Here is a 17192-nt window from a genome sequence, read left to right on the forward strand (position 1 = left end):
GAAAAATGTATTCTACCCAAAGGGAAGAAGAAGGTAGGGTGTAGATGGGTATTCTCCATTAAGCACCGGGCAGATGGAACCATTGAAAGGTACAAGGCAAGATTGGTGGCCAAGGGTTACACTCAGACCTTTGGGATCGACTATTCAGAGACTTTTTCCCCAGTAGCCAAGATAGACACAATACGGGTATTGTTCTCTGTAGCAGCAAACAAAGATTGGCCCTTGTATCAGTTCGATGTTAAAAATGCCTTCCTCCATGGAAGCATTGAAGAAGAAGTCTATATGGAACCCCCTCCAGGATATTCTCATGACTTTAAAGATGGAGAAGGATGTAAATTGAAGAAAGCCCTGTATGGCTTAAAGCAGTCTCCAAGAGCTTGGTTTGGAAGGTTCACTAAGGCTATGAAGAAATTTGGGTACAGACAGAGTAATTCTGATCATACTTTATTCATAAAAGGGGCAAATCAGAAAATCACCTGTCTAATTATATATGTAGATGATATGATCATCACCGGAAATGATGAAGAAGAAATTGTTACCTTAAAGGGGAAGTTGTTTCAGGAATTTGAGATGAAAGATCTAGGAAACTTAAAGTACTTTCTTGGTATAGAAGTCTTAAGATCCACGCAAGGGATCTTTATTCACCAACGAAAGTATATTCTTGATCTTTTAACTGAAACAGGAATGTTAGGGAGTAAACCGGCTGACACTCCAATTATAGCAAATCATGGTCTTCAGGTCATAGAAGGGGCAAAGGCAACTGACAAAGAACAATATCAGAAGATTGTTGGGAAACTCATTTATCTAGCCCACACAAGACCAGATATTGCATATGCAGTGGGGATAGTGAGTAGATTCATGCATCTACCCCAAATACATCACATGACAGCAGTAATGAGGATTCTGAGATATCTAAAGGGTACAAGCAGCACCGGGATCTACTTCGGGAAAAATGATAGCCTCGATATAACTGCCTACACCGATGCAGATTGGGCCGGAGACCGAGATGAAAGGAAATCCACTTCTGGATACTTCACCTTGGTAGGAGGGAATCTGGTCACTTGGAGAAGCAAGAAGCAAAAGGTTGTAGCCCTGTCAAGTGCGGAAGCTGAATTCAGAGGAATTGTGAAAGGAATAACTGAAATCCTATGGATTAGGAAACTGCTAAATGAACTCGGTTTTCCTCAGAAAACAGCCTGCAAGTTATTTTGCGACAACAAAGCAGCAATAAGTATTTCTGGAAATCCTGTCCAACATGACAGAACAAAACATGTTGAGGTTGATCGACACTTCATCAAAGACAAGTTAGAAGACAAGGTTATCAAACTTCCATTTGTTCGATCAAAAGATCAACTGGCAGACATCCTAACCAAGGCTGTTAGTACTGAAGCTTTCAGCAATGTCTTGCGCAAGTTGAGCATTGGAAATCCGAGTGCACAACTTGAGGGGGAGTGTAGAAAATACCCATACTTAGCAAAATAATTATAGGAACAGAATAGACTAATTATGTTAGTAATATATTCTGTATAATCTTTTTCCTTATCTGGTTCCGTATCTCTTTCCATCTTACCTGTATAAATGTAATAGTTATTTCACAAAAGCAATACAAAGAAAATTAACCAAAAACTATTCTCCTTGTTTACGTATTTTATCAATATTAAGGTTTTGGGAAACCAATTTATTGGACAAATCATCACGTGCACCTATATATAGTATTGGAACAGTTTTCCCCCTACTAGTTTATCAATTTTATTATATATGATAATGATATGAGATGATGATTTAATATAACTTTAAGAGATAAAAAAAACTATAGTATAGTATGTTGGATGAAAAACATGGCAAAGATACAACTATACTATTATTTGTTTTTACTTGTTGTTGTAGCAGACCATGCAGCAGCTAGTACACAAGTGAAGTTTCTTCCAGGTTTTGAAGGACCACTTCCTTTTCAACTCAAAACTGGGTGAGAAATTGGCTGTGGATAAATATTATAAACTGTTTAGACGTTGAATTGTTACAATTTTTTTTAAAATGTAATAGACTGGTGTTTTTGGGTATGTTGGAGTTGGTGATTCAGAAATTGTGCAATTATTCTATTATTTTATAGAGTCGGAGTATCACTGGAGGCCCTGGTTGCTCTGCTTTATCTGGCCTTATCTATGAGATAGGTATGTCATATTAACGCGCTCAGGTCACTTATAAGGTAATTACAAATTGTAACACTTTGTTAACCTTTTGAACTATGAATACGAAGGACCAATAACATTTGAACCAGTAGAATACAATGGGAGTTTTCCTAAAATGATACTAAATCCCTACTCATGGACAAAGGTGAAAGCATTTGATTATGAAATTGTACTTTGTAATGAAGCACAAAATTTAAAAATGTTAGTAGTAAAAAGTATGATGGAATTTTTAGGTGTCAAGTATTATTTTCTTAGACTTACCGGTGGGAACTGGATTTTCCTATGCAACGACTCTAGCAGCTCGACAATCATCTGATTTACAAGCGAGTGATCATGCATATCAGTTCCTTCGCAAGGTAATTATTTGGTGTTTGTACTTCAGAAGGAAATAACTACGTACCTACCCTGCTAATATGATTTTTACAGTGGTTTGTCGATCATCCAGAATTCTTAAAGAATCCATTTTATGTTGGTGGAGATTCATATTCAGGCATTGTTGTTCCCATCATTACTCAAATTATAGCAATTAGTAAGACTTCAACAATTGCAAATTATGCTTTGATGTTTTAGTACTATGCTCTCATAGTTTGTTGGCCTTGTGATAATGCAGAGAATGAAATGGAAGTCGAACTATTTATTAATCTTAAGGTTTGTCCTTTTTCTTACCAACTCATAACGAAGTTGTTAAGGAAACACAAAATGGATGACGCTATTATATATCTTCAGGGATATTTACTCGGAAATCCAGTGACTTTTAAAGATCATGAAGACGATTATAAAATTCCATTTGCTTATGGAATGGGACTTATATCTGAAGAACTCTATAGGTTGGCTTTTCTTTAATCATATGTTTTCATTAACTTTACTTACACTTATTGTCTTACTTTTCTGAAACAGTAGTTGAAATCTAGTTGTAAAGGAGAGTATTTCAATATAAATCCAAGCAATGCACCGTGTTTGCAAGATGTTCAAACTTTTAACGAGGTTGGATTGATCTATTTGAAGTAAAATAAAATATGATCGACTACTTGTTTTATTTGGTATCAAAATACACTCATCTTATTATATGCAGCTTCTTAAAGGAATTTATAAACCCCATATTTTGGAGCCCAAATGTAAGCGTTTTTCGCCTAGGCCACACCAAATGTTTGGCGAAAGAAGATCTCTTGATGAGAAGTTACATCAACTTAACAATCTTCCTGGACTTATAAAATGTCGCGTGAGTATTTGTCTTTCCATCTTCAGTTATCATCTACACAATGCTGCATTCTTTAGGCTATTGATTTTTGTATCTGCTACATTGATTACAAGAATTTACAATGTGCAATTGCTTTAGGAAAATTGGTACAAACTTTCTTATCTTTGGGCTGATGATGATCAAGTTAGAGATGCCCTCAACATCCGGAAGGTATAGATTCACTAGTTATTTTTTTAATGTCAATGTGTAGAACTTAAACTCAGACTAAATATTCATTCGGTAACAGGGGAGTATTGGAAAATGGGAGAGATGTGCAAGTAATTTGCAATACAATAGGATGGTCATGAGTAGCATACCATATCATAAAACCTCAGTAGTAAAGGTTACAGATCTCTTATATACAGGTTCGCGATAAATATTAATTGTGTTAAAATACAACATTAGAATAACTACAACTACAAATACAAGTAGTTAAAAGTTTTTATGTGTGAAACTATCAAGTTCTCTAATGTTCAATTGAATTGAGCAGTGGAGATCATGACATGATTGTCACTTTCCCATCAACTCAAGCATGGATAAAATCTCTTAACTATTCAATTGTCGATGATTTGGCGAGCTTGGACTGTTGACAATCAAGTTGCTGGGTTAGTTTTTGATGAAAGACGTACATTGAAATTCGCGTGCCTAGATAAGCTAGAAAATTTGTCAGTATATAGATGTTAAACTCTTTTTATTTTTTTGATTGTACGATTTCAGTTACACAAGAAGTTACTCAAATCAGATGACATTTGCAACAGTGAAGGCAAAGAAACTATTCTCTCAATCTATTTTTTTTTTCTTTTCTTATCTAGTTAAAAAAAATTGGGTTAAAATTGCTTTGTTTATTTTAATAATTTAACAGGGAGCAGGGCATACTGCACCAGAATATAAGCCTCGTGAATGTCTAGCCATGCTCACAAGGTGGATGTCTTACCAGCCTTTGTAATCAACAAACGTATTGTTGTTTGATGTGTGGGCTCGATCACGTTGTTCGTCTCAAGTCGGATAAATAAAGAGGGTTGTCAAGAATCAATTCGAAATAATTTCTCTACCTCATAAAAATGAGGAATAGGCTGCGTAGATCTTGTTCTCCCCAATCACCTCCAAATGTTTGATAGAGTCAATTGTATTGAATTCAAATTGATAATTTCTGTGTTATGTGTACGCAATACTATTTTACCAAATGAATTTAAGTTTTTATTTTTTAATTTTTTATCGGTTTATATGTTATCAATGTAATTTAATCAATTTAATGATAGATTAATACTATATTTTTTATATTATCATATCAATCTTGTAATGAAAATTTATTTATTTTTGTAAGTCTACTTAATATGGTAATAATTAATATAAAAAAGGGTAAACAACACAAGTCTTACCAATTTAGCGTCTAATTATGTGCATTTTCATGAGTTTTCAAAATTAATATTTGTATCAGATTTCGATCTCTAGATACATGGATATAGGATAGACCGATACATGTATTCGCTCTCTCACTTTTCTCCTCTCTCTCCTCTCCTTTCAACTATATATGTATTTGAAATATATTTGTTATCCCTTTAAGTAAACAACTATTCAAAAAGGAAATGGGGAACTTAATTTAAATCTACATTTTTTTAAAAAATCAAATGTATTAATTATTTAATTATGTTTTGAGAATTAAATATTTATTAGGAGTAAAAGAATACGAAAATGAAAGTAAAGAGAGTTGAGTAGGGGAGAGATGGTAAAACAACTAAAAAAGTGAACTGATTATTCAAGTGTCAACTAATCAATGGAGGGTCACACAACTATTATCGATTGTGCCTCTAAAATTGTAAAATTTGTCGGGTCCTTCACTAGTTTACATCAATTTTAATTATATATGATATGTGTGAAAAATTAAAGTTGATTTTTTGAATTTTGTAAAGTATATATCTTTTGGAATTTATACTTATAAAAATTGGAATATTCTAGATAATTAGATATTTATGATAAAGTATATAAATAACTAGATATTTCTTATAGATGTATCTAGAATCATTTCTACTAGCATTTCAAATATAAACAGGAGTGACATTAAATATTTATAAACAACATAAAATAAAAAAAAGAAAGACAATTATAGAGTCTTCCTTTGTAACAAAGTTCTTCTATCCAAATTCTTATTTATGTTAAGTTGAATCTTTTGATATAACGATTTTGGATTAGCAGAAAATTATCCGATTATATTTTTCCTCTGCTATTCTCTACAACATGAGGATTAACTTTTAGAAAACCCTGTTAAATGATAAATATGGCAAAAACAGAGCTGTGCTACTGCTTATTTTTATTTCTTGTTGTAGCAGAGCACGCAGCAGCAACTGGTTCAACAGTGAAGTTTCTTCCTGGTTTTCAGAGACAACTTCCTTTTGAACTCGAAACTGGGTGAGAAATGAACACCGATATTTTTCTCGAAAATTTGTATTGTAAGGACTTTGAATTGTTATAATTTTTCGGAAATTAATCGACTGATGTTTCCAGGTATGTTGGAGTTGGTGATTCAGAAAATGTGCAATTATTCTATTATTTCATAGAGTCGGAGTCTGAGCCAGACTCCGACCCTCTTATGCTTTGGATCACTGGAGGCCCTGGTTGCTCTGCCTTATCTGGCCTTGTCTATGAGATGGGTACGTTATATAAGTTTAATTTTTAATGCGCTCAGATCACTTACAAGATAATTATGAACAAATGTTTATTAAGTATTAACTTAGCTTGTAAAAATTGTGTAACTTATAAGTTGCTTTTTCAACTTTTTGAACTATGAATATGAAGGACCAATAACATTTGAGGCAGTTGAATACAATGGGAGTTTGCCTACAATGATACTAAATCCCTACTCATGGACAAAGGTGAGAGTATTTGATTATGAAATTGTTCGGACAAACCAAGAAACTTCTCCGTAAATCTTGTATTTGTATTAGAAAGTTAAATAAATATATATGTATATTAACTTGTGAACTCCTAACAAAATTGATAGTCAGTTCAGTGGTATGAAATGGACAGTGAACGCTTTCCACACTAGAGTAGTGGGGTTTGAACCACACTATTTGTTCTAAAATCTAGAACCTCCAACTCTTAATCCTGGTTTGCCTCTGATTGTACTATGTAATGTGACCATTCAAAAATGTGAAAATGTATCATGGAATTTTAGGTGTCAAGTATTATTTTCTTAGACTTACCGGTGGGAACTGGATTTTCCTACGCGACAACTCCAGCAGCTTTACAATCATCTGATTTACAAGCGAGCGAGCATGCATATCAGTTCCTTCGCAAGGTAATTATCACTTAGTTTTAGTTACGTGTTTGAACTTCAAAAGGAAATAACTAGTATTCAGCTAATATAATTTTGCAGTGGTTTGTTGATCACCAAGAATTCTTAGAGAATCCATTTTATGTTGGTGGAGATTCATGTTCTGGCATGATTGTTCCCGTCATTACTCAAATCGTAGCAATTAGTAAGACTATACATATTTGCCCTCTAACAATTACAGTTACTTGTTTTGTATCATGCTTTGCTGGTTTAGTACTATGCTTTCACATTTTGTTGGCCTCTTGTGATTATGCAGAGAATGAAATAATGGAAGTCGAACTATTTATTAATCTTAAGGTTCGTCATTTTTCTTACCAACTCATGGTGAATGAATGCCTATTATAACACAACTTCAAATAAATTTCAGGGATATTTACTTGGAAATCCAACGACTTTTGAAGGTGAAACCAATTATAGAATTCCATTTGCTTATGGAATGGGACTTATATCTGAAGAACTCTATGAGGTTGGCTTTTCTTTAGGTGTTATATTTGTACACTCTGATTAACTTTACTTACATTCATTGTCTTACTTTTCTGAAACAGTCATTGAAATCGAATTGTAAAGGAGAGTATTTCAATATTAATGCAAGCAATGCGCCGTGTTTGCAAGATGTTCAAACTTTTAACGAGGTTGGATTGATCTATGTTGAAGTAAAATCAAATATGATCAACTTGTTTTATTTGGTATTAAAATATACTGATCTTATATGAATGCAGCTTCTTAAAGGAATTAATAATCCCCATATTTTGGAGCCCAAATGTAAGCGTTTTTCGCCAAGGCCATACCAATTGTTTGGCGAAAGAAGATCTCTTGATGAGAAGTTACATCAACTTAACAATCTTCCTGGACTTATAAAATGTCGCGTGAGTATTTGTCTTTCCATCTTCAGTTATCATCTACACAATGCTGCATTCTTTAGGCTATTGATTTTTGTATCTGCTAAATTGATTACAAGAATTTACAATGTGCAATTGCTTTAGGAAAATTGGTACAAACTTTCTTATCATTGGGCTGATGATGATCAAGTTAGAGACGCCCTCAACATCCGGAAAGTATAGATTCACTAGTTATTTCCTTAATGTCAATGCGTAGAACTTAAAGTCAGACTAACATATCCGTTCGATAACAGGGGACTATTGGAAAATGGGAGAGATGTGCAAGTAATTTGCAATACCAAATGATGATCACTAATAGCTTACCTTATCATAAGAACCTCAGTAACAAAGGTTACAGATCTCTTATATACAGGTTGAGTTGAAATACTAATATTATTTACAATAATGTTGGAATAACTATTTGAAACTAACAACTTCTCTGATGTTTTTATTGAATTGAGCAGTGGAGATCATGACAAGCTTGTTACTTTCCAATCAACTCAAGCATGGATCAAATCTCTTAACTACTCTGTTGTCGATGATTGGCGAGCTTGGACTGTTGACAATGAAGTTGCCGGGTTAGTTTTTTATGAAAGACGTATGTTGTGGACACCTTGAAATTCGCGTGTTTATATTAGTCTGTGTATAGATGTTAAACTCTTTTTATTTTTTCGATTATACGATTTCAGCTACACAAGAAGTTACTCAAATCAGATGACATTTGCCACAGTGAAGGCAAGGAAACTATTCTCTCAATCTACTCTTTTTTTTCAATTTTCTTTCTTAGTTAAAAAAAATTGTGTTAAAATTGCTTTGTTAATTTTAATAATTTAACAGGGAGCAGGGCATACTGCACCAGAGTATAAGCCTCGTGAATGTCTAGCCATGCTCACAAGATGGATGTCTTATCAGCCTTTGTAATCAACAAATTTATTACAATTGTTTAATCGTGAGCTCGCTCACTCACATTATTGGTCTCAAGTCCGAATAAATAAAAAGAAGACTGTTAAGAGTTAATAGAAAACAATTTTCTGTAACTTATAAAGGTTGGGATAAGACTGCTTAGTACATCTTATCCTTCCAAATGCGAAATTAAACAGAATTTATTGTTTTTTCTACGTTTATATTTATTAATTATTTTTTATTAATTCACGTCAATGTCCAGTCACCTCGAAATGATTGATGAGTCAATTGTATGAATATTATCATCTTCTCTCCGTTTTAAAAAGAATCATCTAGTTTGACTTGGAGCGGAGTTTAAAAATAAAAAAGACTTTTAAATCTTGTGGTGTTACACACGCCACATGAAAAATTAAAGTTAAAACGTTGTCAAAAAAAAAGGAGTCATTCTTTTTTAAACAAACTAAAAAAAAAATAGAAACATTCTTTTTGAAACGGAGAGAGATTATTTTCTCAATTTGATTTTTACTGTTCTTTTATTTTTTATCTATTATATGGTAGGGAGAGATTCAATCTTTCACATGGCTGTTTTTTCGTAATATTAGAAAAGTTCATCTGCAATTTGGTCATTGCCCCTCGCAATTAATGTTTAGAATTACTGTATTTGTTATCTTTTCTAATGGTACCTTTTCTTCACAAAAAAAATACTACTATCAATCAACATCTCCACAATGACACATATAAGTGGCCCCCACCAACTTTGTCATGTGGCTGACTTGTGTATTTTTTTTTATTTTAATTATCATGTCTCACATTTTTATGTATTACATATTTAAAAAATAAAAATAAGTTGATATTAAAATAATTAACAATTTAGTGTACTTAATAATAATAATAATAATAATAATATATATATCACAATAATTAACAATTATTTGACTCTTCAAATTCTATCAGTATCATATAAATTAGGATAAAAAGAGAAACATATAATATTTAAATATATTTTAAATAATATAAATAAAACTATAAATTACGATAATTAATAACTTAAATACTTAAACATTATATAAAAAGTTTGATTGTCTCTTTAAATTCTACCGGTACTACATAAAATGAATTAGATGATAAACATATATTGCTTGAAGTTGACGAATATAATTATTTATAAAAATAACTATAAATTACGATGATTAACAACTTAAATGTTTAAACATTATATAAAAAGTTTGATTGTCTCTTTAAATTCTACTGGTGCTACATAAAATGAATTATATGATAAACATATATTGTTTGAAATTGAAGAATATAATTATTTATAAAAATATTCGCTCGACTCCAAAAAATCTATCAATTAATGTCACATAAATTGGACATGGGAAGTAATATATATTATTTAAAAATTAAGTTAAAAATGTACTATAAAATACAATAATTAACAACTTAATATATTTAAGAGACATAAAAAATGGTTAACTTTTGAGATCCTACATGTGCCACATAAATCAAAACAAAGAGAATAATAAATATTATTTTTAAAATTATGTAAAAAGAATATTATAAATCACTATAGCTAAAATTTAAGATATCTAGCACGGGATCGTGTATCCACTAGAAGAAGAGAAGCAATGATACATTTTCATTGTAAGAGAGGAAACAAAAATCTCTAAGGACAAAAATTCAAGATGATTACTAATTGGTATTTGCAATTCATCTTGAACACGTAATGTTCCTTTTGTCTCGTAAGATAAATATAAAAAGCACTCTTAAACTGTGAAATTTTACTTTAATCTCCTGATTATAACAAAATTCTCAAAGATGAAAATTCAAGAGGATTACAAATTGGTACTTGCAATTCATCTTGAACATGTAATGTCTCTTTCGTCTAGTAAGATAAATATATAAAGCATTCTTATATTGTAAAGTTTTACTTTAATCTCTTGATTATTGATAATCTTAAAATACTCTTTTATTTGATTAAATAATTTTAAAACACCCTCTAATATAATATAATATAATATATATATATATATATAGTAAAATAAAATAGAAAAAACATTTAAACAATTATACACTAAAATTTAAAAATTAAAGAAGAGAAGAACTTTAATAAGTAAAAGAAAACTACCCTACCACATCCCCATTCCCCTACCAGTACCCCCAACCCACCCTTCAAGCCCTCACCTTCCAAATGTTTTAATGGTACTAAAATTAAAATTACTTTTAAAATATAATCTCTTCCGTTAAAAAAATGATATTTTTTTTAATCTTTTAAAAAAGAATGACTTTTTTTTTATAATAACTTTTTATGTGATATGTTTAAGACCACAAGATTAAAGGATAATTTTGTATATTTGACATAATTTTAATTTAGAACCACATGATTAAAATTTTTATTTATTTTCTTAAACTTCGTATTAAGTTAAACTACACCATTTCTGTATAAAACTGAAGGAGAATAATATTTTGTTCTTACTTCTTACCAATGATTTTTTTGGGGGGGATGAGTGGGTAGTGAGGTGTGGGGTTGGGTACTGAGTAGGGTGGGATAAAATAATTAGAAATTATTCTTTTAAAAGAAAAAAAAGGTCTTCTTAAATTATTAAATTCATAGAATTTAACTATTAAGTGTTTTTTAAATATTTATTTTATTATATATATTTATGTGCATGTCGTATCAATAGAAAATACCGCATATATGTTTGGGTGGATAAGATGTGACATAAAAAATGAGTGTTTTAAAATTGTTAGTAGTTAAAAGATTAAAGTAACAATTAACGTTAAATCAAAAAGTGTTTTTTCTCTCAAATTTAGGTAATGCTTTTTCTTTTTAATTCGTTTTAAAAAATATAATACACGTCAAAAAATTTATTATTGAGTAGTAATTTAACTTTATGTTTTTATAATTTATACTTAAGATGTGCTTGATATTAAGAAACATATCTTTTTAATCATTTCGTGTTCTAATCAAAAAAAAGTTTTTACTTTTTTTTTTTGAAAATAAATTTCTTGATGGGACACAAGAAAATATGTAGATTACCTGCTTATTTATCTAGATAATATTTTTTAAGTTTCCATTACAAAAAAATTATATCCCAAAACATATATATTCTCTGAAAATATAGATTATTTTTTAAATAATATTTTGTTAAAAATCGAAATGTTGTGATTGTTATTTCATTTTTTTTTCAAAAACTAAATCAAGATATATAAGAATTGATCTATCTTGTTTTCTCTACTCCCCAAATTAGGTTTAATTTATTTATTTATTTTATTTATTTATTGACTTTTTATCAAGGGAGGAAGGGGGTATACAAATTATTTCATCAATTCTTTAAATTCTTAGTCGACAGGGTAGACTATTAATAAATTATGATAGAGGAAGTAATACTTATCTATTTTCATATATATATATACTCTTTCACTTTCACAAAGAATTGTCTAGTTTAACTTAATTTAATAAAATAAAAAAAAAATTAATTATGTAATCCTAAATTAATGTGTAAAATAGTCTTTTAATCTTGTTGCCTTAAATATGCACGTGCAAATACAAAAAAGAAATTATTATTTTTTTAAAAAATAAAAGGAGATTATTCTTTTTTAAACGGAGAAGTAATATATTTATATTAATTATTATATATATGACAAAGTAAGGTTCAAGACAACTCTGTTGTAGAAGAAATATGACAAAAACAGAGCTATGTTATTTATTTTTGGTTCTTGTTGTTGCAGAGCCTGCAATAGCTGGTTCACCAGTGAAGTTTCTTCCAGGTTTTAAAGGACCCCTTCCTTTTCAACTTGAAACTGGGTGAGGAATATAATTTGGAAATAAGTTTACATATTATTAGAGTTATATTTTTTCAAGTGATTAACTTAAAAACTCATATAATTGAATGGTGTTTCCAGGTATGTAGGAGTTGGTGATTCAGAAGATGTGCAATTATTCTATTATTTTATAGAGTCGGAGTCTGGATATCCAGACTCCGACCCTCTAATGCTTTGGATCACTGGAGGACCTGGTTGCTCTGCTCTATCTGGCCTTATCTATGAGATTGGTATGTATAGGTAATCTAGTAAAAATTTCAATTGATAGTGTAAAAAAATGTAATTAACCTTTGATTTACACCTCTTGATCATGCTTCAAGTTGTTTAATAAGAACGTATCACCAAAACTTAAAAAGATAAGGACGGTGAGATGGATGTGTGATGTGTAGGTATATAAAATAAGATTAGGAATAAAAATATGTGGGACAAGATAGGTGTGATCTCTGTGATGTATAAAGATGGATATTGGGCGGTGACAGAGCCAGGATTTTTGCCAAGGATATTCATACTTTAGGATAAAACAGAATAATTTAAAAAATTAAAGGAATCGCCACACTTGGGCCTAAACCTGAAATGCAAAGGTATTTTTGCATAGCCTTAACCACTGGACTGTCAACTTTTATTGTGTCAAGGTTGTTCAACCTTTATTGTGTCAAGGTTGTTCAACCTTTATTGTGTCAAGGTTGTTCAACAGTTAGTATATATCTAAAAAATCGATATTTAGTATATATATTCAAAAAAAAATTTCCGACGAAGATTGTTCATCTAAACAACCTTGCCATGTCATAGCTCCGCCCTGAAGAAATTCATGTAGAAAAATCAAGAATTGTATTGATATATTGATATGTGATCAGTTATTGATGAATTGATCGTATTGATCAATAATGATGTTATTGATCAATCATGATAGTACCGATAAATAATAATGTTAAGTACATACTACTTATATGGGAGAGTAGATTCCTAAATTAACTATACTTAGAGTCATACTACAATACATATTACTACTATAATACTAATATTGCAATTATAAATAATATAAATCCTAATTGTACTATAATTCTAATAGTAATCCTAGTCGTAATGTAATCCTAATAATAATATAATTATAGACGAAATATAATCCTATTTAACATAGGTAGTCTCATGCTAGTGCGACTCCAATTATCCAGCAGTGTTGTAACTCGCCAATCAGGTTCGTTGGACTTGTTCCTTCGACATGTTCCTATCCTCAACTTCCTTCTTCATCACACTTGCTGTAGATAAGTCAGTCAACTGCGTTGGACCTGTTCCTTTACATGTTCCAATCGTCAGTTTCCTTCTCCTTCAACACGCCGCTGATACTGGGCCTAACTCAATCTAAAAAGCTAGCTCATGAGGTTGTCCAAGTCCATAGAAGGAGATCAAATTTTCATCCCTTTACCGATGTGAAAATTCTTAATATGGCAGACAAGATAAAGGAAGCAAGGCTGAGATGGTTTAGATATGCGAAGAGGAGATGCTTTAATGAGGAATTGTGAGGGGTTGGAAATAATGGATATGATGAGAGGTAGAAGTAGGCCGAAGAAGTACTAAGGAGAGTTGATTACACATGCCATGTCTCATCTTCAACTTACCGACGACATGACCCGAGAGAGGAAGCTATAGAAGTCGCGGATTAGGTAGAAGAATTAGTATATATATAGTACAACATTATCTCTTTACCTTCACGATATAGGAGTAAGGTCTGCATACATTTTATTATGTTTAGACCCCACTTGTGGAATAAACGATAGGTATGTTGTTGATCATGCTTCATCAAGCTAAATAAGAAAAATATTTTGGTTCAGATCATTGACAACTTGGATTAAAATACCACAAATAAAAGTATAATTAGTTGATTTGAATCCTAAAAGTTTCTGGCTTTTAACAAGCTATTAAGTTATACTTTCTAAACATTTGGAACAATGAATATGAAGGACCAATAACATTTGAGGCAGTGGAATACAATGGAAGTTTGCCTACAATGATACTGAATCCTTACTCATGGACAAAGGTGAGAGTATTTGATACTGAAATTGTACTTTGTAATGTACATAAAGTTTGTGCACAATTCAAGAATGTTAAAATGTATGATGGAATTTTTAGGTGTCAAGTATTATTTTCTTAGACTTACCGGTGGGAACTGGTTTTTCCTACGCGACAACTCCAGCAGCTCTACAAACATCTGATTTACAAGCAAGTGATCATGCATATCAGTTCCTTCGCAAGGTAATTACATTTATCGTTACTTGTGATTTCGCAGTCAGGATATATAGGAGGTCTAAGGCCTCTGTTAGTATTGAACAACTTTTGTATATCCATTGCAACTCATTACCGATGTTGGATCAGTGTAAAGTGAGGATCACATTTCACTTAGTTTCTCCGCTTTTTAGGTGTCTGAACTTTTTGCTGAACCTCAAAATGTTTTCGCAGTGGTTTGTAGATCATCCAACATTTCTAAAGAATCCATTATACATTGGTGGAGACTCGTACTCGGGGATGGTTGTTCCCATTATTAGTCAAATTATTGCCAGTAGTAAGACTATATTTACTTCCTTGGATCATGCTTTGCTGGTTTAGTCCTATAACATTTTGCCCTTGATATTGCAGATGATGAAATGGAAATCAAACCATTTATCAATCTCAAGGTTTGTCATTTATAAATGGCAACTCGTAATGAAATTTTATTACAAATGTTTATTCTGTAATGAACATCCTTTGCCCTCCTATCCTATTAGTTTTTGCGGAAGATTTCCTACAGGTCAATGTAGAACAATATCACAATTAAAAGAACATTTTCTTTCAGGGATATTTACTCGGAAATCCATCGACATTTGAAGGTGAAAACAGTTATGAGATTCCATTTGCTTATGGAATGGGACTTATTTCTGATGAACTCTATGAGGTTGGCTTTTCTTTATTTATGTGTTTTCATTAACATTACTTACACTTATTGACTTACTTTTTCTGAAACAGTCTCTGAAAACCAATTGTAAAGGAGAATACCTGAATATAAATCCAAGCAATAAACTGTGTTTACAAGATGTTCAAACTTTTAAAGAGGTTGGATTCTATTTGAAGTAAAATCAAATATGATCTACTACTTGTTTTATGTGGTATCAAAATACACTCATCTTATTATATGCAGCTTCTTAAAGGAATTAATAAACCCCATATTTTGGAGCCCAAATGTAAGCGTTTTTCGCCAAGGCCACACCAATTGTTTGGCGAAAGAAGATCTCTTGATGAGAAGTTACATCAACTTAACAATCTTCCTGGACTTATAAAATGTCGCGTGAGTATTTGTCTTCCCATCTTCAGTTATTATCTATACAATATTGCATACTTTAGGCTATTGATTTTTGTATCTGCTAAATTGATAACAAGAATTTGCAATGTGCAATTGCTTTATAGAATAATTGGTACAAACATTCTTATCATTGGGCTGATGATGATCAAGTTAGAGACGCCCTCAACATCCGGAAGGTATAAATTCACTAGTTATTTACTTAATGTCAATGCGTAGAACTTAAACTCAGACTAACATATCCATTCGATAAAAGGGGACTATCGGAAAATGGGAGAGATGTGCAACTTTGAAATTCCAAAAGATAGTCACTAATAGCATACCATATCATGAAAACCTCAGTAGCAAAGGTTACAGATCTCTTATATACAGGTTGAATTGAAATATCAATTGTGTTTACAACCATATTGAAATAACTATGTGAAACTAACAACTTCTCTAATGTTTTATTGAATTGAATAGTGGAGATCATGACATGATTGTTACCTTTCGATCAACTCAAGCATGGATAAAATCTCTTAACTATTCAATTGTCGATGATTGGCGAGCTTGGACTGTTGACAATCAAGTTGCCGGGTTAGTTCTTGATGAAAGACGTACATTGAAATTCACGTGACTACATTAGTTAGAAAATTTGTTAGTATATATAGATGTTAAACTCTTTTTGTTTTTTCGATTGTACGATTTCAGTTACACAAGAAGTTACTCAAATCAGATGACATTTGCAACAGTGAAGGCAAAGAAACTATTCTCTCAATCTATTTTTTTTTCTTTTCTTATCTAGTTAAAAAAAAATGGGGTTAAAATTGCTTTGTTTATTTTAATAATTTAAACAGGGAGCAGGGCATACAGCACCAGAATATAAGCCTCGTGAATGTCTGGCCATGCTCACAAGGTGGATGTCTTATCAGCCCTTGTAATTGAAAAATTATATCATTATTTGTAATTTATATGTTGACGATGTAAAACACATTCGCACTCTATTGTTAATAAATCATCTCATATTTATTTTTGCTCGTTAATACGTATAATTTTAGGTGTGAAATGAGTGAACTCTATATGTTCAGATTTTATTTATTTCCCTCTTAAACTTTTCAATCATAATTTTTCTTTAATGTTACTCCTATATTGGAACTCCGGAATTACTCTTGAGTTCATTCATACCCTGTTGTTAATATATCATCTCATATTTAATGTAGTTAGTAAAATTTTAGCGTGAAATGAGTAAATTTCACGTTTTCAGATTCTTAAATAATAAAAAAAGTTTAAATTTGCCTCTCAACTTTTTAATTATTTTGGTATTATCTTTTTATAGAAACTCGGTTAGAGGTTGAAGGAAAAATTACATTTTGCCAAACTAAAAAAATAAGAGCCAATATAGAAGGGCGATTCAATACAATTCGTGGCCAGGCCCAGTAATCAACCTTTTCAGTACTTAACTTTAAACCAAATCACTAATCAAATTTTTTCTTCTGTTTGACTCGATTTATCATTTCTAAAAGTT

General features: G+C 31.2%; 1 protein-coding gene and 1 pseudogene across 1 annotated transcript; both read left to right on the forward strand.

Annotated features, from left to right (window-relative positions):
* Nucleotides 1-1838: 1838 nt before the first annotated feature.
* LOC107017037 lies at nucleotides 1839-8759 on the forward strand (annotated as a pseudogene).
* Nucleotides 8760-12192: 3433 nt separating this feature from the next.
* On the forward strand, nucleotides 12193-16710 carry LOC114076930 (serine carboxypeptidase-like 17). The gene is made up of 14 exons (XM_027916646.1): nucleotides 12193-12343; nucleotides 12442-12590; nucleotides 14319-14395; nucleotides 14488-14610; nucleotides 14815-14917; nucleotides 14992-15029; nucleotides 15188-15286; nucleotides 15358-15444; nucleotides 15530-15676; nucleotides 15796-15867; nucleotides 15945-16060; nucleotides 16151-16264; nucleotides 16379-16424; nucleotides 16525-16710. Exons 1-14 carry the CDS (start codon nucleotides 12219-12221, stop codon nucleotides 16606-16608), a joined length of 1380 nt encoding a protein of 459 aa, XP_027772447.1. The 5' UTR covers nucleotides 12193-12218; the 3' UTR covers nucleotides 16609-16710.
* The last annotated feature ends 482 nt before the right edge of the window (nucleotides 16711-17192 follow it).

Source organism: Solanum pennellii, chromosome 4 (genome assembly GCF_001406875.1).
Source record: "Solanum pennellii chromosome 4, SPENNV200".
Classification (NCBI taxonomy): domain Eukaryota; kingdom Viridiplantae; phylum Streptophyta; class Magnoliopsida; order Solanales; family Solanaceae; genus Solanum; species Solanum pennellii.